This window comes from Monodelphis domestica, chromosome 3, assembly GCF_027887165.1.
Source record: "Monodelphis domestica isolate mMonDom1 chromosome 3, mMonDom1.pri, whole genome shotgun sequence".
NCBI classification, from domain to species: domain Eukaryota; kingdom Metazoa; phylum Chordata; class Mammalia; order Didelphimorphia; family Didelphidae; genus Monodelphis; species Monodelphis domestica.
Window position 1 is genome coordinate 163268837 of NC_077229.1, and position 26296 is coordinate 163295132.

Genomic DNA, 26296 nt, shown 5'->3' on the forward strand with positions numbered 1-26296 from the left:
TTTATGCAAATTGACATGGGCACTGTACCCCCAGAAACACAGGAACTATTATCAGGGAAACTCCCTTGCTCCCTTGCATCCTCCTGACTCAGAACCTAGAAACATCCAATGACCCTCCTTAGGGTCCTGAGATGTTTATCCTCTTTGATTGTCCTCTAGATTTAAGATGGACAAAGAGATGAATCTTTATGCTTCCAGGCAGACCCCAGTCAGATGACCACTCCACCCCACCAAATGATACAGCATCTGTGGTAAAGAGTATAAAATTCTGAGAACTGATGTCCTCTGGGGGACAGCTTTTCCATCCATGCTGTCCTCATGAGGAAGAGCCTTTCCATTCATGCTGTCCTCCCAGGAACTGCTCCCCATCTTGCTGTTCCACCTTGCTATCCTCCTGGCCATTCTCAACATTACTTTCTAAATTAATAAATTTCTCTTTTTGTTTTTAAGCTAAGGTTTGGAGTCTTGCAAAAGGTATCCTTCTCGAACCCCAGGGGTACACAGCTGAACCTCATAACACAAATGACAAATGTAAATGAAAATAGAATTCAATAAAATGTCTTTCTTGCTTAATAAATAAATATTGAATTATAAGTTTCCTGAAGTACAAAAATCTTTGTTTTAGGAGTCAGAAGATCTCTTCTTGAATCGTGGCTATATGGCTTGTCAAAGTGGAATCTAGAAGCCCCCAAACTTGTAGCCTAGAAGATTTAAACCTTAGGGGAAAGTCCTACTTCATTAGTCTCAGACTAACAATAGACCTTGAATTGTAGTGCAGTAGGGATCCTCAAAAGGGAGATGTGCTACTATGGGAGAAGCTTCTAAGGCAAAAAGAGGCATCTGATGGGATTAGTACCATCAGTTTAAAACATAGTCTCTGTAAATAATTTGCCTTTCCACTCTCTTGTTGACCTCTAATATATGTTGCAAGATGAGTTAGTATAGTAAAAGAATAAACTTTTTGGACAGAAATTTCTACATTTCTAACCTAGAAATGTAATAAATACACCAGAAGGGCTAATGGCAACAAGGCGAATCTTTCTAGGCTACAAGTTTGGGGACATCTAGATTCCACTTAGTCATCCTCACTCGGAACTAACTCAAGGTCTATTGTTCATGCTAATTTCTAGTCGGCCTCGGTCCTTTCTTTTGAAAAGTTTATTAAGAATATTACTTAGAAATTTTGTCCATCATTCAGATTTTCCTATATTTTGTTATCTGACCTTTCTGTGTTTGGTTCCAATGATAAGAAAAACTTTATGAGTCTGAATGAATTTATGTCATATCGTATTCTGCTAGAATTTGACTCAAATCAAATAGATACACTTTTTTAAAACATCAGTAATGAAATGCCGTTATTTAGAGAGACTATGTTTTAAACTGATGGTATTTATTTCTACATCTCATTTTCCTGGCTTAGAGAGCACATTTGTCCAACTTTCTTAATCACCGAGTGAAATAAGTGAGTTAATTTAAGCAGACATGATAGTATAAGAAAAGTTTGTGAAAAGAGGCCCATTTTTTGAAGTTTTGCATATGCTTTTTCCTATGGCTTTTGCCAAGTTCCCAGAAATCACTTCAGTCTAGAAGTTCATTTGACCTATTTTTTTGTATGACATCTAGATTTTCTCTTTTATTCCTCTCAAAAGAAGAAACATCACCTGGAAATCTCTAGATTGGACTATACCAAAACTCTTCTACTACTATCAAAGAACACTTATATAAATGTACTTCAGAGGGTTCATTATTCAGTACTTCTTTAGCTTGAGATGTTTATTATTTAACAGATTGTCCATACTAGCAATAGTATAAAGTACTGGAATTAAAGTAGGAAAAAAGAGAGAATCTATGTTTTGTAATTTCCCAGCAGTCTACAACTATACTACATCTATGTTGGCAATACTTAAGCAGACATATAGTAGTGTGAGTTTCAAAATGTTGTGGCAGGGGGAACTGCATCCCCCAGCATGCCTCAAGGGTTCCTCCTTACTACTTCCTGGTGTGGGATTGGTCTTGAATTAGACCAATCCTGTGCTAGGGAGGCCCTCCCCCTCCCCCCCAGCACACACCATTGGGAACAGGATTGGTCTATAGACCAATCCTATGCCTCAGAGGGGCTTTTGAATCTTACAAGATTCAGAGTAGTGGGGCTCTAGTTAATTTTAACTAGGGAACTCCTATGGGTGTTTTTTTCTTTTAATAAAGTTTTAAAAAGAGACCAGAGAGTCCAAAAGTTTTTCTTTTCATTCATCTCAGTAGTCCTTTTCATTGGAGGCTGATATACTTAGCCCACTTTTGGACATTAAAGACAAGAAAACAGATCCATTACAAATGGCATAGATCGGATATTCTCAATGAAATTCTCAAAGGCTACTAGACTTCTATCACTCTATCAATGTTTCCTTTCACATGGCAGAGCTTGGTTGGATAAAGCCAGAGAAGAGATAAATGTTAAAGCAACTGTTACATAATTAGATGAACTAGGAGAATCCTCAGGGAAAAAAATGGAAAATGGCTGAGGAAATACAAAAAAGTACAACTTCTAATAATGCAGCCCGAGGGGTTAGACTAAGGGTGAAGGAGAAAATCAGAACCTCAGATACTACAATGTTCAAGATATACATGAACAAGTTAGTTTGTCATGACCAGATCTTGATGAAGTTATGCTGGTTCTTTGTGATCACCACTTCTTAAAGGTCCCTAAACAGTCTTTTAATAAGATGTCCTAGTGTTTTACCAGGAATTGAAATTAAACAGTGTCCCACAGTTTGTTGACTATTCTGCTCCTCTAATCATTCTGCATTTCTTTCATTGTATTCTTAAATTTTTTGCCCATGGGTTGACAATCTCATCTGCCATATTTTCTGACAAATTAGTTATCAGGAAAGGCCTACTTTATACATGAATTTGTATATACTATTTTTGATACTTTTTACCACTTGTGGTGAACCTTATCTGTGTATAAATGACAATGTGCTTTCAACAATTGTATATTGCAAAACTATAATAGCAATGAGATGTGGGCTGGCTTGGTTTAAGCAGGGGAACTGGAATGCATTTAAGGCAAAGAGGCATAGCCATAAATAGTAATATTCTCCACAAAAAGAAGCTCTAGCTACATTGCCAAAAAATAGTCTTTATGTGACTGTTGTAAAGAAAAGATTTCTAGGCACATACTGACTTCTCAGATCTTTCCTGTTCCCAGCACAATGTAGTTGCTGAATAAATGATTATTGATTCACTTATTGTGTAGTTGAGCTACTGCTCACACATATGAATAGCATTATAAATTAAGTAACTTGCAAACTCTAGTCTAACAACAATGAAGTCTAGTGAAGAGCCAATACTGCCACCAAATGGTTTGCCCTTCCCAGCAATAGTTTGGACCATGAAGTTGGGACATCCCATTCTAGGAGGAACAAGTTCAGCTGAGCACCATTCCAGCAGTGACACTTTGTCCTGTCAAGAGACAGCATTACTGAACAGTGGAATGACTCGCAACAATTTTTGTGAAGGTCATTCTGGAAAGAGTCAGGATATCAAGGTTCTGAAGTTCCAGAGTTGTGAGTAGCTTTTGCCATGAGTGCCCTCTACACATATGCTTCCACATCATTATGCTTTAAGTTCCTTCCTACTTTTTTCCTACTCTATATCTCTGGGTTTATTTGTGTGTGGGAAATTATTTTTAATTACATTTCTTTCTATGCCATTCAAATAAATGCCTTTGATAATTGAATCTTTGGGATGATTATTAAGTAGAAGCACATTGTTGGGAGCTCATGAGTTTGAGAACAGCTATATACACTTTAACCCAAAGAACCATGGAAGTAATACGAGAAATTTCTCTAGGGAATCACCTAGATCATGATAGTGAGGGTAGTATGAGTGAACACCAAAGGGGGCATTATATAGCATTGCTGGAAGACAAACAAAAAAAAATCCTCTTTTTATAAGAAAAGTATTTAAAAACTGTTCTGACCCAGTGATTCTACTGATGGGAATATACTCTGAGGAAGTTAAAAGTAAGAGAGTTACTCTACATATAAAAATATCAAAGCAGCACTTTTTTATGGTAGAAAATAATCAAAAACTAAATGAGCAGTCATCAGTGGGGAAATGACAGCGCAAACCACAATGCATTAATGTCAATAGATGTTATTGCTTAATATTTGATAATGAAATATATACTAATAATGAATATTTAATAACTTCTTAATATGAGAAATTCAGAGAAATGTAGGAAGACTACATACTAATACAAAGTAAGCAAAATCAAGAAAACAACATATAAAATACCTAAAATAATCTTGACAAAAACAGCATTAAAATGTAATTAAATTCCATTTATTTTCAATGATCATTTATGATCTTTGGAAACAGTTGAAAAGATTCAAGTTCATCATCTAACTCGAGATGACATGTGCTATATGTTGTCTCACACCATGGTGTAAAAATGGAGATTTTGAACCCCATGATTCAATCCCCAGAAGTCCTTGGTGTTTCCCAGAATTCCCTATAATCTCACTTGAGTCCTCAGGTTGCCAAGATCACAATTGGTATGTAACTGGTGGGAACGCCTCCCTCGCTCTCTTCCATTCCATTGCAATGATGTAGTAAGTAAGCTAAGCACAGGGATTCTGAATTGGCTAATCAGCCATGGGCACATGGTTATTATTGTGTATTTTCTTTATTCCTTGATTTCTAATAATCCTTAATAAACCTCATAAAATATAATATTTTTATTATGAGATATAATTTAATTTTTACAATGGCAGCTCTTGTTAGTTATGCTTTCCTGTTTTCCTTTGTTATAAGGGTTCAATGGAGTATCAGGGAGTTGTAGACATAATATTGATGGAATTGGGAGATTTAGGTTAACTTCACAAAGATTCACAATATCATCCAGCATAGTTGCAAAGCAAGCCATGGTTGTTGTATATCCTGGGGAAGTCTGAATTATATCTGCCTGCCTCCTAAATCCCCCCAAGTAGACTGTTCTGGGATCCTTTGGGTCCTTTGGTCAAAAAGGGTATCAAGATAGTTTTTGCCAACCACATTTTTATCTTCTTTTATTGTTACCCCCCTCCCCCTGGGACTGTTTTTAACCACCTTGAAAATGACTTCTAATTGAGTTTTTTACAGGTAAGATCTTAGCAAAAGGACTTTGAATCCTCAGGTTTTGAGTGATTTATTGTACCAAATTCTAATAATATCCAAGATATTGAGTATATCTGGAAAGGTTTTTCATTTAAGAACAAAACTACTTAAACAACATAAGAAAAAAACATAAACAGAAAATTCAACTCTCTATGCTCACATGGCTGTTTCTCAAAACAGGTAAGTAAACATACCCATTTACTGGAACTCAAAAGTAAAAAAGAGTAGCAAGTTTTAAACAGTTCATTCAGAGGAAATTGTGAGTAAAATGAGGTAAAGAAATAACCTACTTAGAAATTTTATCTTTATGTTCCTAGACTTTAAAGTCATGTAAAAACAGAATATTATCTGAGCTGAAACAATCATCAGAGTATGTGAGAAAGGGTGATGTTGGGTAGCTCAGAGACTGATTCCATAACATAGTAAAATGAATGCTCTTGAGATAAGTAGTAATTATCAAGAAAGGTATATTTTCATATCTCTAACATCATTCTTCATATTTAATATCATGCCACTTACAATGAATGCTGCTGTGTCTGTATAATTGACAAGACTAGGCAAAACACACGTTTAAAAACTTGAACTCTTATGTTCACATGTCGTCTCTAATTAGTGGCTTTTTCTCCTAATGGCCCCTATGATGTCATCACTTAAAAATGCAGGAGTGAATGAATGAACAAATGAATGAATGAATACTACCAGTGAAGCTGGTCTGTCTGCCATTTTCCACAGCGGTGCTACAACAATAGGAACTCTACTTCAATGTGTCCTTTAAGCATTTCTTCTGTCCATTCTGCTTCTGTCAACTCCTCACATAGGAGCTAATGTACAAGAGGAGTCAGGATCTCGCCCTCCCTATGGGAGGCATCTACAATCTCCATCAATAATGAAATTCACCTGCTTTACCCAAGAGGGAAAGGGTACAATTAACTAGGTTATAAGTCACAGTACTGCTAGAACCTAAGGGCTTCAGCGAATGAAACTGGCCTAAGCCCAATTAGAGGAGTCAGTGCATTTGTCTCCTCTTGGAACAACTCTGCTCTTACGGATCCCATCAATTCAGTATAAATCTGACTGATCTTATCCATGAAGTTAATAGAAAATTGCTCACAGTGGGCGATTGCCACCTCAGTTTCCAAACAGAGACAGATGGAATTTCCCAGATGGTTTGTCACTGGAAAGAGCTGTGCTGGATGAAACTTCACAGAAAGCCTGGTAGAGAAGAATACCTCCCTGGCCTTCAACCATATCATAGTGAAGGCTTTAAAAACTATTTTTGATGAAATCTAAATTATAGGCACTCTAATAAGGTCTCTGTGTCTCCTCCCTAACTGCTGCATAGGTTATTTTTTAGTCAACATGAGTATAGTGACCACTGTATGGGCTAGGTCCTCCTACAAATTACAACTCCTGTTGTTGAAAAATATATGAGCTAATGAAAGATACTGAACAAAATAAAATATATAAACACATATTAATTAAATAGGGTGAACTAGTGTGTATGCTGAGAGGTTAATTTAGAAAATGTATTTGGAAATCCACCTTAAATATGAAGCAATATAATTCGGTGGGAAGGAGTGGAAAATGTAAATAAGCTTAGAAGGTGATTAAAGTAGAAATGAAATAGATATGCATTGTATATTTGAGAGTGTGTATGTGTGATATCAAATTGATTTCTGAATGGAAAATAAGTTTACTTAACTGCAGTAGAGAATATGAACCATGATGTAGGAAATAGCAAAATGGCAAAATCCCTTTAAGGCTAAATATAACATGCTTTAAATTGCTTCAGAAAGCAAATGGTAGTTACTCTAGGGCTAACAGAAGGTCTGCTATGTTCTAAATGATGTTTAAGAAAATGATTCTTATTGGTATGTGCATAATAGACTGGAGATGTGGAGAAAAAAGAGAATCTGGCAAAAAGACAATTGGAATACTCTAAGCATGCAGTTTTTTGGACTTGGGTAAGGGATATGATTTGGGAACAGAAAATGTGATGCTGGGAACAAATAAAGTGGGAAGTCATTAATGGTTCCAGGGTTGGTAATAAGGAAATAAAAGAAAGGAACCTAGGTAGTGATTTGAGCCCTGTGACCGTCAAATGAGAAAAAGAAAAAAACAACCAATCTGTAAATAATGAGAACGTTCATACTAGGTAGAATAGACAGTCAGGTTAGAGATTTCATTTTGGTTGTCATTTGCATATAATTTGGTCTTTGAACTCAAGCAGTCAATCTTCCAGTTAAAAATAATTGATTAAATACTTAATAAGTGCCACACACTATGCCAGATGCTGGGGTTACAAAGACACAGTCCCTGTCCTCTAGAAGCTCACATTTTAATGAGACATTAAATGAAAACAGCTATGTATATGAAGCGAACTGGATATAGGAAGAAAGCAGAGAAGTGAAGATTGATTTTAGGAGAAAGTCCACTGTTCTGTAAAGGATCAAGCAACCACAGAGATCAAATTAAACATATCCTTAAATACCGTATTCCCAAAGGAAATTTTAGAAGTGTAGAGGGTTGGTGGTGGGGAGTGATCTACACTATCGAAAGCAGTGCAGAGTAAGTAAGATCAGGTAACATGGTCTGGGATTTGCTCAGAATGGGGTCATTAGTTACTTTCACTAGAAGATTTTTTAAAGGCAGTGTTGAGGGAAAAGAGTCAAATTGCATGAAGTTAAAGACTTGCACTATAAGAAATTAGAAATAAAATGATCAAAAAAGCCTGAAAAAATCTATATGAAGTGATGCAAAGTGAAGTGAGCAGAACCAGGAGAACATTGTAAATAGTAATGGCAATAAAGTATGATGATCAACAAGCTTATCTATTTTCAGCAATGTGACTTAGACTTGTGTCTAAAGAACTCATGATAAAAAACAACTATCCACTGCTATAGAAGGAACAGACAGAGTATGAATATAAATTGAAGCATGCCATTCTTCACTTTATTTCATCCATGAATTTTTCTCTGCTGTAAATGATATGCCTTTTTTCACAGCATGATGAACATAGAAATATATAATAACACATACCCTTGGGGAAGGAGGAAGGGTCAGAGGGATAGAGAGAACACATATTCACAAAATATCAGAAAATGATTATTGAAAATTTTATCAACATGTACATCAATGAGAGAGAAGAGATGACACTGAAACTGTAAGAGACAAATGGTTTGGAGTAATCTCACTTAGAACAGAGGCTTTTGGGCTCTAGGGGTGTCTTCAGCATGTGCTTTTCTCTCCTTAATTTTTTTTTTTTGCAAATAAGATGCTTATTAAGAATGTCTTTAGAATGTCAAAGATGATTTGAAGCAACTGAGTGGTATGCCTCTATGAACATTATTATGTCATGGTGACCCTCCTCCCACCAAGTCTCTGAGTTTGTCTTTTCTTAACTCCAATTTGTGAGTCTGCTAATTTTAGATTTCAGTTCCAACTTTGAGTCCATTAAGATCCAAGGGAATGTAAAATAGAGGTCTATTCCAAAGGAATGAGAAATAATTGAAATTAATGAGATATCCAGGAGGTACAATGGATGCAGAGATGAACCTGGAGTCAGAACTGACAAGAACTGAGTTCAAACCTTGGGTAAGTCATTTAACCTGTCTCCATTTCTGCTTCTATAAAGTGGGGATAATAGTATTACCTATATTCCTTATTTGCTGCCAAGATCAAATAAGTTAATGTCTATAAAGCACTTTAAAAACCTGAAAGTACTATATAAATACTAGCCATTATTACTATTATTTTTGTGGCTTGGGGTACTTATCAATTTTTAACATCATTATTCCTTGAGTAATGTTAAATGGATTAGACACAGTTTCTACAGTTTTTGAAGAATCAAAATTAAATGTCAGTCAAAAGGCAATAGAAAGGCTCATGGTAGATAGAATAAGTTTTTATATATTATCAACCATGAATTGAGAAATAAAATTAATCTAAATGATGGTAAAAATAAATGGAAATGGAGGTAAATCATGTGTCATCAAAAGGTAATTGATGACCAACCCATCTGCTCTACTGGTCACACAATATCAAGAGAACTAAGAATCCAAACCATTTTAATGATCTACCACTACCATTGTTAAGGATTCATGGAGAGATGCTGACAACAGTTGCACAGAATTAGAGGACATGGATAGATTGTGATGAACAACTGAAGTTGGTACCTACAATGGGTAAATCATAAATCTTTCTATTTATAAAATTAGTAAGATTTATTTAAAGTAAAAGAAAATATATACATACATATAAAACATATGAAAAGGATTATATGACTATATCACTAAAGATTTTTGATAAAAAAACAAACATCTGGCTGATTAAATTTTAATTTTTATGTAGTTATATTGGCTTTTTATAGATATAGCTAAGATCAAATTAAAGAATATTTGAGGCAATAATGAAAAGTAAGGTCTATCTAATTCAATATTTCCATGAAACAAGAAACAGTACCATAAATGGAAAAGTAGGCAAGGGATCAAACATTTAAAAAAATTAAAGACTATCTTAGTAGATTTCAAATGTAAATCATTAGATTATAGAATTTGTACTGGAAGATAACTTAGAACCCATCACATCCAACCTTCATATCACTGATGAGACATAATGAAGTAAAGTGACTTGCTCACGATCAAATGATAGTTGCTAAGTATTTGAAGTAAGAATGTTAATTCAAGTTTTCCAGACTATGAGTCCAGTGCCTCAATCCATAAATCTGTTACCTCTAAATATCAGTAAGGGAATTGATATTGATTTTAATATAGTTTGAAATACTTTATTTATGCTTATGCATAAAATGATTGGAAAGATCTATAATTGTAAAGTAATAACTAGGAAGTTTTTTATTATGTCTAACTTAATGAAATGTAAACAGACTCAAGAAATTTACCCAATCAAATTTAGCTAATTGGTTATTAAAAATGATCATAATAGGTGACTGCTGCTTAAATCACCAGTAATAATCCTCCCATTTTATTTTTCTTTGTTTTTTATTTAGTACCTGACAAGTTACAATATGAAAGGAACTCTACATACAGCATTATCCATGCATTCTGTGAGTTGTCAAACAAGCCTCATGATACACACATTGTAAACCCTATAGAAAAATTGAGCATTTTTCAAAAATATACTCAGTACTCTTTTTTGAAGAGTTTTCTAATTTTCCCCCTGCTTTTATTGGATTTTTAATTTTCTTAAAAATTTTATACCTCACAGGAATCATGTCTCTCAGCAAGGCTATAAATCAAGGACAAGTTACATTTTCTAGACCCATTCCTCCTCTCTCATATACCAGCAATGTTTCAATGACCACCGAAAGTGAAGCAAAGAAGGAGAGGACACGCTAGATATAGGTTACATGTGGACCAATGGGTGTGTAAAAGAGGCTACCAACCTCAATCCTGCTGTCATGCCTGACTGGGTGTCTTTGAGACCTCTATTTTTTCTGGGTTTTTTGTCCCCAGATGTTTTTTTTTTCCTCTCCTCCATGGTCTCCCTGAACCATTGTGCAGTTCCAAGAGACTGGTTTGCTTCCAATTTATCTCTCCAATTTGAGTTCCAGATAATATTAATGATAATGGTCACAATGATGAAGAAAATAATAGCAATAATAGCAGCTTACATAATGATCAACCAGATTTGCCATATCCTTAGAGATGACTGTGAACTTACAGGGACAACTTAAAAAAAGGGCAACTATTAGATAAAGATTTATTCTAAATAAAGGGGTAGTTAGTTGGTTCAGTGGATAGAATATCAAACCTAGAGTCAGACACTTCATAGTTGTGTGACCCCAGGCAAGTAAGTCACTTTGCCCTGTTTGCCTCAGTTTCCTCCTTTGTAAAATGACCTTGAGAAGGAAATGGCAAACAATTCCAGTCTGCTGGCCAAGAAAACCCCAGGCTCAGTCACAAGAAATCAAACATGCCTAACAACAACAACAAAAGTCATTATACTCATTTATTCCCAGAATAACTTTCTATCTAATTTATTACTTCAGTCTGTACCAGGTCAGAATGTAAACAACCAATATTTCTGAATTCTTTTAAATCAAGGTACCATTCATATTGATTAATATGAGTGGAAGGTAAAACAAAAAATACCTCTGGCATCTTATTTAATCTACATCTTATTTATTTCTTCTGGAGAGAAAAGAGTTGAAAGTAAAGAAGGAAGAATACTGTTAATACACCTCAAGATTAGAACGTGAAAGATCTGAAGAGGATTTGACACCTGCCTTGATGACTCAGTTACTGTATTGAATTAATTAGTCTGCTGAACCTCTTGAGCTGAACTCAGGAGTGAAAACCAAGAAACATTGCTTCAGTTTGCTTTAAGACAATTTAAAAGAATATCTAATTTCAGATTTGATTCAAGGAGTTAAGGAGGTTTAGAAGGTGACATCCTTTGGAATAAGGGAAATGAATGTCCTAGAGTTGAGATACATGACAAAGCTTCATTCCTACTTTGTCAGACAACTCAAATAAAATATTGAAAGTTGTTCATCTGTTCAAATGTGTTTTAAATAATTATATCAGATATCTTGCTGAAAGTAAAAAATAAATCATTCTCTATTAGCATCTTACTCTGATACTTCATTGTCATTTGGACATGACCCTCAGTCCTTGTCAGATATGACAGTAGAAAATGGGATACAGTAAAGCAACTCTGATTCAGTGGATTGACTGATTCAACCTAGAGTTGGAAAGTTGTCTTTGCTGTTCAGTGATTTTTTCAATCATGTCTGACTCTTCATGACCTCATTTGGAGTTTTCTTAGGAAAGTTACTGAAGTGATTTGACATTTCCTTCTCCAGCTCATTTTACAAATGAGGAAACTGAGAGAAACAGGTTTAAATGATTTGTTCAAAGTCACATAACCAGTAAGTGTCTGAAGTCAAATCTGAACTCAGAAATATGAGTTTTCCTGATTTCAGGCTTGGCATTCTATCCACTGTACAATCTAGCTGCCCTGGAGTTGGGAAAACCAGAGTTCATATCTGTCTTGTATAGCTCCATATTTTTTTTTAAATTTAAATCCTTAGCTTCCATCTTAGAATCAGGACCATGTATTGATTCCAAGGCAGAAGAATGGTAAGGGCTAAGCAATGGGGATTAACTGACTTGTCCAGGATTACAAAACTAGGAAATTTCTGAGGTTATATTTGAACTCAGGATCTCCTGTCTCTAGACCTGGAAAATGGTTTTGAAATTGTAGATCCCTTGAAAAGGTGTTGAGTATCTCCAGGAATCCTCAGACCAGCCTTTGATAAATGTCTTAGCCTGTCAAGATCTTTTTGAATCTTGAAGCTTCTATCCATTGAATTAGCTATCCTACCTAGCTTTGGGTCATACCTGAATATTATAATAACTCTCTCTCTCTCTCTCCCTCTCTCTCCCTCTCTCCCTCCCTCCCTCCAACTCTCTGTCTCTGTTTTTCTGAATTTGGTTTTGTATTCTCAATACCTTGCATGGTATCTAGTATATAGTCAGTAAGTGATTAATGTGTGTCCTGCTAATAAAAGATTTTAGAATTTTGCCTTAGATGTATACCAGGATCATTGAACTATATCTTTCATACTTGATTCTCTTCCTTTTTCTTAAAAAAATTCAAAATAATATAATTTTAATAATTATCCTTCATTTAAAAAATAATTGTCATACCTATTACTGACCAATGTAAATAATATGAAGTCATAAATAAGTCTAAGAAGCAGATATATTTTCTTTTTTTTTTTTTTTGAAGTTTATGGAGGTTTAATCACACTGGGAGTAGGGAAGGAGAAGGAGAGAAGAGAAAAGGGAAAGGGGCTACTCAACCTCTGACCAAGGCAGAGGGAGTTTTAGGCCCAAAGGCCCAGGTGGAAAGAATCAGTCCTTAACTCACGTGACCGCTCTGAAGGAAAGCTGTCTGCGGGCGTCCTCCCTGTCCAAGCTCCTAACACCAACTACGGTCTCGCTCTCTCCACAGGAAGTGAGCGAATTCCAGAGGCTGTTCCCTACCTCACTTCCTGTGTCTCACAAATGCCAATGGTTGGCTCTAGCTTGGCTTAGACAGCCCAGGTGGGCAGTTAGTTATTTCAGATATATTTTCAAAACAAAATTGAAATTGGGAATTTTTAATAAAGTATTTCATTTTAAAAAGATATATAACTAATATTTAAATATTTCATAGAAAGGAGTACAAATTACATACTTAATCTTCAGCATAATAAAATATGTATATACCTCACAGGGTTAAAAAAATATTGACCAATTGACTTATGGTATCTTGGGCTGTCTCTGTTTAATTTCAAAACTACAATAAAATATCTTAAAATAAAAAGATGACATACAATCCTAAAGTTCTCTTCAGAAACTAAATTTTGTGCCAATGTCAAAAAATTAAATGAAGGATATGATATGCAGAATTGTTTTCTAGATTTTTAGAAATTTCTGAAAAGGAAAAATTTTATTTTGCCCAAAGAAAAATTTATGGGAATCAAAAAAAGGATAAATATCCAGAAAAGACTCCACCTGAATAAAGATGAAACTTGCTATCTATACCCCCAAAAAAGATGAGGCAATGAAATTAATATGCAGGAGACATTCATTTTCAGACATATATAATATGGGGATTTGTCTGCCTGGCTACTTAGTTATGTATTTTTCATTACTCATTTTTTGTTTTGTTTTGTTTTTTAATTTGCTCAATTGGAAAAGGATTTTAATGGGAATAGACTAGATTAATTTCTTTTGAACTTCTTATTTGAAGTTTAAAAAGGAAATAAAATAAAATGATTATGTGTTTATAGAGAATGGTCTTAATTCAAAATGTTTAAAAAGTCTGAAATTTCAAACACAGGAAGTATGAAATAATCACTTGGAAAACAGGTGACTTTTTTCATTAAGCAGGTAAGAGTTGGGAAGATGCAGTACAACAATATAAATTAAACCAGGAGGGATGGCTCTGATTTTTCTCCAGTTACTTTAGATTCAACATTTTACTTTCAACAATTTAATTCCACCAAATCTTACAATTTATAAGTGCACATATTTTAGTAAATGTACAATCCATAAAACTCATAGTTAAGTATTTCTTTAGGATCCCTCATCACAATATGAAAATGACTTTGGTATTTTAAGGACCATAAGAACTAAGTGCAAGATATGGAAGTGTTTACCAAACTGGATAGAGTTCAAGTACAGATCTAACAAAGACCTACCATTCTATATAATTCTGAGAATCAGTTTTATTGTAGGAATTCATCAGCCACCTTTTTTGTCTACAAGGTGATGAGTGTCAAAAAATTATTGGGATTTCAAATCATGGATCTTTTAAGTTTCAAAGTAAAAATACAAATTTCTACATATGTAGTATATTAGGATTCATAATGGATAATATAGGTTTCTTCTTCAGGTTAAAAGTTAAGATCAGATTTAAAATTATTCCTCATATGGCACTTGCATTTTTGATAATGGGCACAATATGGAAAAAAATATTTTCAAAGCTATTAGCTCTAGGCTACCTACAAAGATATAGGGACAACACAGTTCCCAGTCATACCCGTTGTGAAAGATTAAGATTAAGAAAGGCTGCAATTGTCTATGACCAGAGACAAAGAAATGTCAATAAAGGGTCACAAAGAGTTGGGCATGACTGAAATGACTCAATAAAAACAATAACCTTGTGTATTTGTAGAATTGTTCATCTTTAACAAAGATGAAACTACTCATTCACTTTCCATAGGGAAGAGTCTCTTTTGACTTAACAGTCCCTTCAGAGCTTAAATGTGTATGTCTTCTAAAGGATAGGTTTTAGAGGATTTTATTTATTTATTTGTTTGCTATTTATTTATGTATCATATTCATGTTTTTGTTCAATTAGTTTAAATACTTAAATTTATTTCAATCCTGGATTTCTTGCAGTTATTATCTTCTATCCTGGAGTAAATATATATCATATAACCCTGCAGATAGCAATTGGGTTGGTATTGTTAGTTCATACATTTGCCTGAGTAGATGCTTACTTTTCCTTAATTTACTAGGCTATCATTCTTGTCAGATACTTCCTGGAACATGTGGTGATCTAACCAATCTAATTTTGCTGGGTTTTTTTGTTTTTTCTTCTTTTAAGATAATATAAGCACGAATCTCTTCGAAAGGACTACCCAAAGGTGAGGTGACCTTCTATTATATCCCTGTGGAACCCAAGCTCTGTTAGGTTTTACCAAGCTGGAAGGACCTTAAGCCCAATAAGTGACTGTTATTATAGCTTTTGCTTGTGTCAGCTGGTCTACATTGTGATGTGTGTGGATGTATGTGTATTAGTCCCCATCAGTTTTTCTAAAAAATCCCCTAAATCATGAGGAGTGGTAGTGCTTATAATCCAAACCAAAAAATCACTTTTTTTGAAGGGCTGAAACACAGCAAATTCAGAAGTAAATTCAAGAAGAATCCTTCCTTCTCTGTCCTTAGGACAGAGATTCTTAACTCTGTGTGTGTGTGTGTGTGTGTGTGTGTGTGTGTGTGTGTGTGTGTGTGTGTGTGTGTGACAATCATTGTCTGACTGGTATAGCCTATGGACTTCTCATTTAAGAAAATCTGTTTAAATGTGGAAAATAAATACCTCATATGAAAAGGAGGGAAATTAGGTCAAAATAGAGTTATCAAAGTATTAAAAACAAACAAACCAAGAAGTTCAGACTTGAGGTTAAAGCTTCCTTCTCAGGGAGAGGGAAGCAGTGCCTGTGGTCTAGAGTGGGCACTATTTTGGCCCTAACTCCTATACATGAGTCCAAGTTAAGGACAGAAATTAGAATTCTAAGTGGCTCTGGTTTTACAGGTTCAAACAATATTACCAGAGTCTAACAAAGTTGTTTACTTATTTCTTGTTCTGCATGTAAACCTGAATTGTATGACAATTAATTTGTGTCATCTTAAAAATAAAGGCAATTGTATATGTTATTAAATGTGAGCAGTATTAGCCTGGCTAAGGAGATAAAGCAAGAACCTTATAAATTACCTTACTAAACAGTCATTTAGCATGATTAACCTGTTCCCTTCTAAACTCTGCGTAGATTACTGTCAGAGACGAGCCACTTGGAGAAAATCCAAGCAGCTCTGTCCATGAAAAGCAACAACAAACCCGTTTTAAGTGATTTCATTGGGAGGCAACCAAAGATAATTCCTGAGGGACCACAAAAGTATTCAGAGTCAACTGTCTCTTAGCATTCACATACCAAGGTGTTATTATTCAGATCCATCTTCCCAGCAAAAGGCCCCCATGTTGTTCCAACCGGAAGTTGCTGCCGACTCTGAATCTTGCGCTCCCCATCCTTCTGGACCACCTCCAACTCTCCTGCAGACAAAGAAAACAAGCCATGTTTAGAGTACTTTCACTTGTGCCTTGACAACAGCCACCTCTGTCTTTGTGTTTGTTTTACATGCACAATGTTCTGAGGACCCATATAATGAGAATTAATTATGCTTGTCTGAAAAAACAACTGATCTTGTCATCTTGAGGAAAGAAAGAAAGGAAGAAAAAACTAAACCTTTTCCTTATAATTATATTCAAATTTAGCTTATGGAGCCTCATTTCTTTCTTACATCTCTGAAAGCATTTCTATTTAGCAAGCCTTTGAGAATCAGAGGGAATAACCCTTCCTCAAATGGCTTTGTTCCAGGGCTGGGGAATGGAAGAAGAAGAAGTAGGAAAATATAGTAGGGTTAAAATTCTTAATATACTTGACTGTCGAAATAACATTAATGGGGCACTCAATGTGAGTTTATTTCTTCACAATAAAGAATAGGGCACCTTTGGCAAATAAGGGTCCCTCATAGCTAGTCGAAGAATTTGGATGAAAAATTGGTAGCTGTTTTAGAAATCCCTCCATCGTTTCCATAGTATACTACTTTCTTGATCAAAAATAGTATCTACACAGATAATAGATAGGAATCTCTGTTTATTGAACTAAATAAGCTTTTTTAAAATTTTATAATATTTTATTTGATCATTTCCATGCATTATTCATTAAAGACAAAGATCATTTTCTTTTCCTCACCCCCCACCCCCCGTAGCCGACGTGTGATTCCACTGGGTATCACATGTATTCTTGATTCGAACCCATTGCCATGTTGTTAATATTTGCATTAGAGTGTTTGTTTAGAGTCTCTCCTCTGTCATGTCCCCTCAACCGCTATAGTCAGGCAGTTGCTTTTCCTCGGTGTTTCTACTCCCACAGTTTGTCCTCTGCTTACGAATAGTGTTTTTCCTCCTAGATCCCTGCAGATTGTTCAGGGACATTACACCGCCACTGATGGAGAAGTCCATTACATTCGATTATACCATAGTGTATTAGTCTCTGTGTACAATGTTCTCCTGGTTCTGCTCCTCTTGCTCTGCATCACTTCCTGGAGGTTGTTCCAGTCTCCATGGAATTCCTTCATTTTATTATTCCTTTTAGCACAATAGTATTCCATCACCAACATATGCCACAATTTGCTCAGCCACTCCCCATTTGAAGGGCATCCCCTCGTTTTCCAATTTTTGGCCACCACAAAGAGCGCAGCTATGAATATTCTTGTACAAGTATTTTTCCTTATTATCTCTTTGGGGTACAAACCCCAAAAGTGCTATGGCTGGATCAAAGGGAAGACAGTCTTTTATCACCCTTTGGGCATATGAACTAAATAAGTTTTGTGATATATATATTTCTAAATAATCTCTCTTTATGTTGGATACACTTAGTAATGGAAATCATGGAAATGAGACTAGAATGATTTAAGCAAGAACTGATCCTCCATCTTCATACCTCCCATACCACCCTCAGTTTCAACAAAACCATAACAATCCTTTTCCCGTTCATCATTTCCCACTATCAACCACAACTAACTGATGAAAGAAAGAGAAAAAGGGAATTTCTCAGCATGACTTGCAGTCCCTCAAAACTGACATGCAGAAATAGAAAAATTCCCAAAGACTAGCTTTAAAGTCTCTTTCTTCAGTTGTCAAAATTATATAAAGGGACATTTCCAGTATCCAGCAGTTTTCTCATTTTAAAATATTCATATGTTTGTTTTTAAGTGATATTTCTATTCTACATACTTTTTGCTGCACATACAATATTGAAAAGATGGGCATGTGTACCCTCTAAGTTTACTCTAAGATGCATATTGCCAAAAGGAAGCATGAGGAAATGATTGGTAGCACAGATGTTAGTTATATCATCTCTCTTTAGCCACTGGCCACACTTTGATGAAAATATTTGATTTTGAATTATTGTTGTCGCTGCTGCTGTATAGGAGCATAGTCTACTTATTATATCTGGGACATTTTTGTTTGTCTTTAAATGGTAATAATGCCATGACCCCTAATGTAATAGTCATTGAAACACCACTGAGTTAATAGTGATTTAAAGCATCTCAGCTGCTTTGATTTGTTAACTTCTATGATTGAATTTCCTAAAATAAAAGAATCATCCACAGAGAAAGTCTATTCTAATAAGTAAATAAAAAAGGTTTATTTCAGGATATTTTGACAGTGAAAAAATCTTGAAGTAGTTATTCAGCAAATGACACACCGACAGTGCTTAAATGCAAATCCATAAACCTGCTAGTCTGGCCCAGAGTGAAAGACAGTGCAATTCTTATACTTTTCCCTACTTTTTGACTCTTAACTTTGGTAAATTATAGGAATTTAGCAAAAGGCCAAGATCACTGAAAGTGAGCACACTGATACAACCGTCTGTCTGGAGCAGAGTCAGTTGGGAAAGAATGAGTAGCAGAGCAGTACAGAGTACACAGTCTGCTCTGGGGGCACTTGTGCTAGAAGGGAATATTGCTGGTGGTATCCAAGTTAGCCAAAGAAGGTTAAGTTGGTACCCTGGAGCAAAGTTCTCATTGTTCTGTCCTATTAATAGTTTTGCTACAAATCATTGATGTAAAAGCAAAAGACATTCAGGTCTCCGATATAAGAAAAATATTAATTGAGGTTTATGTAAAAACAACACATTTTTAGTAGTATCCTGAAGCATAATTACTAAATGTCAATTGTTTCCATCACATAGTTTCTTTACAACACCTCAATTACTTCTGGAAACTTGATTTTCTGCCTTTCGGAAGTGAGCAAAATTATTGTAACATATCTGATTGAGTTGTACAATCTCAAAGCATTTTCAAAATTGAGAAATATTTCTTGTCAAGAAGTCATTCATAAAGATAGATGCGCAAAGAGCATCAGGGACATGTGCTATTCATCGCCTAGATCTTGACCAGCTTTCTAATATTTTCCTATTACTCCTACCCACACAATCTATGGTACAGAGCCCTTCTGACCTATTTGCTGTTCACCCAGAGCTCCATCTCCTGCCTTTATATATTTGAACTAGATGCCCCTCATGCCTGGAACTATCTCTCTACATAGGGTTCCTCTTAGAATCCTTGGCTTCCTTGAAGAGTCAGCTCAAATGCCTTTTTCTGCAGACGTTCAATCCCTTCAGCCATGTCCAACTTTTTGTGACTTCATTTGAGGTTTTCTTATCCAAGACAATGGAGGGATTTGCCATTTCCTTCTCTAGTTCATTTGACAGATGAGGAAACTGAAGCAAATGTGTTTAAGTGACTTCCTCAGAGTCACATAGTTCATGAAAATCAGTCTTCCTGATTCCCAGCCCAGTGAGCCACTTACCTGCCCTCCAGATAGTAATTAGTCCATATTAAGTCCTTAATGCTTTTCTTTCATTTATCTACTATATTATGGAGGTCAGTGACTATTTTTATTTTTTTATTTTCATGTTTAACCCAGCACCTGGCACACATAAAGGGTTTACTGAGTGTTTCTTGATCAAATCTCAAAGGAAATAGTAAGAATAGGTGAGATTGCCTGACAAAACATTTATCAGACTCCAATTATATTATAAAGGAGTAGCCATCAGAATTATTTAGTAATAGTTGAAAGTCAGACAAGCAGAGCAGTGTAGTAGACCAGATAAGGAAAAAACCAGAAACAATCAAAACCAGCACTGTGATGTTTGATAAACTCAAGAACATAAATTCTTGGGGCAAAAAGTCCCTTTTAGACAAGAAAGTCTATGAAAACCATAAAAATGTTTGGTGTTGATTTCTTTTAAACCAACATCTTATAACATTTACCAAAATAAGATTAAAGACAGATACACAACTGGATGGGTCCACCTAAGGAAAATGATAAATATTGGAGGAACCATGGAAAATAGACACTGAAGCAATATTGGTGAACTTGAGAATAAGTAAACCATTTTAGTGGTTTCAGTCTTATCCAACTCTTCTTGACCCCATTTGGGGTTTTCATGGCAAAGATCTTGAAGTAGTTTGCCTTTTGCTTCTTCAGCTCATTTGAAAAACAAGGAAACTGAGGCAAATAGGGTTTAGTGAATTGGTTGTGGTCACATAGCTAGTAAAGGTTTGAGGTTGCATTTGAAATCAGGTCTTCTTAACACTATGGCTGGCACCCTAGCCATTGTACCACCTTGCTTCCCCAGTACAATCATAGTGAACAGAAATTTGGAATTATACCCAGAAAGTTATCAAACAGATTGTGCCCTTGGTAGTAGCTAGACAGTACAGTGGATACTACTGGGCCTGAAGTCAGGAAGACTCATCTCCTTGAGTTTAAATCTGGCCTCAGACATCTAGTAACTTTGTGATTCTGGGAAAGTCACTTAACCTTCTTTACTGCAGTTTCCTCAACTTTCAAATGAACTAGAGAAGGATATAGCAAACCACTCCAGTATCTTTGCCAAGAGAATACAAAAAGGGGTCACAAAGAGTAGGGCATGAATGAAAATGACTAAATAGAAACTTGGATGAAATACAAAAAGGTCTTATATTCAAAATGTATAGATGGTTGAATAAATTATATAACACTAAGAGAAATGCACAAGTTGGTCAAAGGATATGTATAAATAATATATATATATATAAATGACCAAATGAAAATTCAAGCCAAAAACACAAACAACAAGAGAAATAGAGATTAAGATTATAGATATTTTATTTCACACTTTGCATACTGTCAAAAATCACCCAAAAAAGTCATATCAGTGGGAAAATGGGAACACTAATATGCTTTTGTTGGATCTGCAAATTAAACAACTCATTTTTATATCAGTATGGAATTATTTCAGCAAAATAACTAAATTAATCATATAAGAAATAATTATTAAACTGTTTATATGCTTTGACTCCAAAATATGACTATTGAATATGTGCTCCAAAATCATTAAACTTTGAAATAAAGGCTTTTTTATATAACAAGATATTCTTAGCTCCACATTTTGGGATAGCAAAATACTTGAAACAAAATAAATGGTCATCATTTGGGGAAATAGTATAAAAATATGTTATTGGGAAATAATAATGGAAATTTATTCTATAGTAGGAAAATTATGAATCTGAGGAAAACAGAGAAACATGGGAAAATCTGTATAAATTGATACAGACTAAAATAAGCAGCACCACCTAGATGTATGTAACCTTATATGTGTTTACATATGTGTATTTATACCTGAATACATATATACACAAATACATATTGCATACATATATGTATATATTATATGGAGCTTTCAGGGAAGACAAGTACCTCTGGTGTGAGGGCTTCTTCAGTCTCTTTTGAATTATTGTATGATTAATAACTAAATGAATTATTGTATCTGTTATCTTTGTTCATATTAATTTTTCTTCTTTGTTCCAATGCTGAATTCAATGAGGTAAGAAGGGCCCACAGAACAGCCTTTGACAGATATAAAATACAACAATAAAATATCTATTTTTAAAACCTGCCTGTGAAAATACCCTTAATAATACTTAAAAGTATAAAATAACATTAATATATACATATTTATTAAGGCAAACTATATAATGTATACTTTAGTCATGTAGGGTTAGATGTTTATTTTTATGTCTATATATTTATATCCTTCACTAAAGTCAAGTGACACTGAGGCAACCTTGTGTTCTTGAAGATTAAGACAGGAGAGCATGAGACCAAGAAAGCATAGGTCCCACCAGGAAAGAAAAGCTATAAATAAAGGCCAGCTGATAGAATCTTGTCACCAGAAAATTAGCCTAGCTAATTGGAGTAGAAAATTTCATCACCAAGTTGAATACCAAATGATGAGCATTTCATGCCAAAGTACCTCTAGAAAATAAAATAGATCAACTAAGTCATAAAAGGTTTGCAATTGACATCAGAGCAGATATTATCCAAACCAGCACATTCATAGATGTAAAGGACACTCTAAATATGTATACATATATATGTGTGTATATATATGTACGTATATATCTTCATATAAGCACCTCCATTAAAACTCTATTCCAACAACTAATTTGATATTCTTTGGATTCTTGAAGGCGATGCTAGAGATATCTCAGTGCTCCTACATGCTATACCAAGATGAAAAGGATTTTGAAATGGATCTTTGGATATTTTGATTTTTTCATTCTTTGTCTTTGTATCACTAGAATTTAGGACAAAGTTGGGTACACAGTAGGTGCTTAATAAATGCTGGTTGGCTGATTTCCCATCCTTTCTACATCTTTGACTTTCCTACCATCCCTTTACACTGCTTTCCTTCTTCCTTTTCTGTGTTTTCCTCTTCCATTAGATTGTAAGCTCAGGGAGGGCAAGATTGTCTTTTTTTTTCATATTATCCATTTGAATTTCACATTTCATACTTAGCATAGTACCTGACATTTTTTTATATTTGTTGTTATTTAGTCGTGTCTGACTCTTTGTGACCTCATGTGGCATTTTCTTGGCAAAGATACTGGAATGGTTTGCCAATTCCCTTGCTAGCTCATTTTACAGATGAGGAACTGAGGCAAACAGGATTAAATGATTTGCTCAGTGTCACACTGATAGTAAGTTCCTGAGACTGGATTTAAACTCGGACAAATGAGTCTTCCTGGTCCAAAACTTGGCACTCTATTCACTGTGGCATCTAAATGCTCTACCTGGCATCCGACAGGTATTTAGTGAATGCTTATTTATTATTTATTGACTGATCTGAGTTCATGGAAATTCATCACCAAGTTGGCCACAAGCAAAGTATGTGTGTTTATGTATGGTGTGCTTGAGTATGTATGTAAAATAAATAAATACCATGGCTACACATATATTTTATATATACAGAAACGTGAGATTAAAAAAGATATGTACATCTAAGATATGTATGTATCTATTGCATTTTTGTCAACTTTCAAAAACCAGCTGAGCTATGGGAGAGCTTAGCATTTGTATAAGTGAATGAAGTTTCTCAGTATGACTGAATTACAGAACCTTGAAATATTTGTATATGAATTTTTTAAAAATTAATTACTGGGAGCAGCTGGGTAGCTCAGTGGATAGAGATCCAGGCCAAGAAACGGGAGGTCTTAGGTTCAAATCTGGCCTCAGACACCTCCTAGCTGTGTGACCCTGGGCCTTGACGCCCATTGTCTAGCCCTTATGGTTCTTCTGCCTTGGAACCAAAACACAGTATTGATTCCAAGATGGAAGGTAAGGGTTTAAAAAAAAATCATTACTACAAAAATGGCCAAGTACTCCTGGGGATGATTTACTTTATTCTTTTTCCCACACATAGCAACTTAAAGCTAAAAATTAAGGCATAGCAAGGAAAAATCTATATTGGTGGAAGCTATCATAAATCAATTGTATCACTGGACTTATATTGAGTAGTATTTTTATGATCATATTTTAAGCCCTTTAAAAACATTTGGACTGCAGGGATATGTAAATAGAGCACCAGACCTGAAGTTGAGGGGCCCTGGGTTTAAATCTAACCTCAGACACTGCCTAGCTGTGTGACTGTGAGTAAGTCACTTAGCCCCCATTGCCTAGCCCTTTCCATTCATTTGTGTTTGAATTGATGCTAAGACAGAAGGTAAGGGTTTTAAAAAATGGACTGTTCCAGTGATTTCATTGATGTAGTTGCCTCACTAATGGGAATCTCCTTTTACCAATGCTGATGGCTGTCTTCTCTATACTATGCAGTCATAGAGAGTGGACTGGGGTACAAAAAGGAAAATGATTTGTCTTCAGTGACAAATCCAGTATCCAGTATTAAACCTGTATCTCTCTGACTTCAAGGCTAGTTCTTTCTTAAATGATAGAAATTATAATTATAGAATTTTTGTTTCAATCTGTGTGGAATGTCTAAAAAAAGTCTATTCAAATACATACACATCTATCCTCTACAAAATTAAAAAAAAACAATGGAAATACCTAAAACATAGACACATCCTACTCTCCCCCATATAAAAATCTTCAAGGTAATCCAACTGGAACTAGAGTAAAATACAAACAAAAAGCAAATAGTTAAAGTCCTCTTCCATATGGCTCCCATGAACATTTAAACATTTATTTCATATACTCCCTTTTTAATATTTTCCATCATCTACATAAATTGGCCTAGTAACTTTCCCCATACAGTAAGTTCCAGGTTGCACATCTCTCCCTTTGTTTAAATAGAACCCAGAATCTGGAATGCATTCCTTCCTCACCTCTGCCACCTAGAATTCCCGACTTCCATCAAAATACATAGTTCAGACCCCACTTCTTACCCCAGAATTTTTCTGAGCCTTGAAATTTGCATTCATTGTCTCCTATGACTCTTAATGCTTCCTATTCTTTATGTACTTGGCTGTGCATATATTAAACTCCCAAACCCCAGAAGAATGTGAACTGTTTGAGGGTACAAACAAGGTAGTTTTGGGGCTTTGCATACCCAATGCTTAACACAGTGGGAGTACATGTTAGACTTTATAGTCTAATCTTAATAACCATAATAGGCTTAATAAATGTGTGTTGAATTGAATTGAATATACCTTTTCAACAGTCCCTCTATCAATTATAATCTAGAATAACGGTGTCTTTAAATCCTACAGGTCCATATTGGCTGTGAACAACTTTGAAATAAACGATAGCAAGAGGGTGCCTTTCTGCATAGAGATGAAGCTTAAAGTGTTTGCCTGCTTTTGCACACTAAAAAACAGCCATGTCTATGGACATGTCACATTTAACTGATACCAGAGGAATCATGAGAATCTTTGAAAACCCTTTTAAAAATAATTCAGGCTCCTTTTCTGCCACTGACATTTTTCATTTGAAAAGGGTTCAGGCTCAGTCACACAGTGACTCCTTATCTGAACCTGTGGATTTACAAGCAGTCCTGTCTTTTAATGGATTAAGAACTACAAACTTAGGGCAGATCACAAGGCGATACCCAAATACCTTCCAAAGTTTGGAGGCATCTTGCACTGTGCATTTTAATTTTAAGTTGGCAAAAAAAGCACCTTTTGAGCTCTTTAAAGAGGATGTGATGGAAAAGCTGGCCACTGTCCAAAATACTGTATCAATCTCTTCTTTTCAAGTTGAATATTACCACCTAATACCTAGTCTTGCTTGCCTTCTTACAAAAAGCTGCAGTGAAGTTAGGATTACTTTATCTACCTATCCTACTCCCGTATATATACAGAAACACAATCTTTTCATATATATATATATAAATGTATATATATGTAGATGTAAAGCTCTATATACACATACAGGGTGTGGTATATGTATATTTAAATGTATATACCTATATATATGTATATGTGTCTGTTTATATATACATATTTGAATGTAAAATGCTTTTTTACCACCGGGTGATTTCTAAGTATATAATCATATTTTTACTATATTTTACAAAATGAATGAAATGAAAACAGAGAGTTCAAATCCCATATACTAGATAACTTTGTGATAATCATAATGAAGTTGAGATTCAATATGAGATACATACAACAGTGTCCTGATTTCTAATTCAGTATTTTAGTAGTTGAACTGTACTCTCTAGCTTACCAATGTCATACCGGAGTATTAAACTGATGCTCAGGCAAGAAACATCATATATAGGAAACAACATATATAGGAAATTAGTAACTTGGATTTGAATTTATTCTAAATGGAAAAAAGCAAACAATAGTGGAAAATACATATAACCTGGGAATGTAAATCTGATGAAAAGAGAAAATAATTAGCAAACTGAAGCAACACATGAGAAAAAGCTGAAATTATATATAATGTTCCATATTCCTGGTTACCTACAATGATGAATGGATGGGGA

The 26296-nt window shown here is 34.9% G+C and overlaps 1 protein-coding gene across 2 annotated transcripts in view; it reads right to left on the reverse strand.

The window, feature by feature from the left end:
• ZFPM2 (zinc finger protein, FOG family member 2) overlaps positions 1 to 26296 on the reverse strand; it is a 572901-nt gene that overhangs the window by 263963 nt on the left and 282642 nt on the right. For both annotated transcript variants that reach the window (XM_001380396.3, XM_056823201.1), the window contains one exon: positions 16385 to 16503. In XM_001380396.3, coding sequence (XP_001380433.3) covers positions 16385 to 16503 — 119 coding nt within the window. The remainder of the gene's footprint in view (positions 1 to 16384; positions 16504 to 26296) is intronic.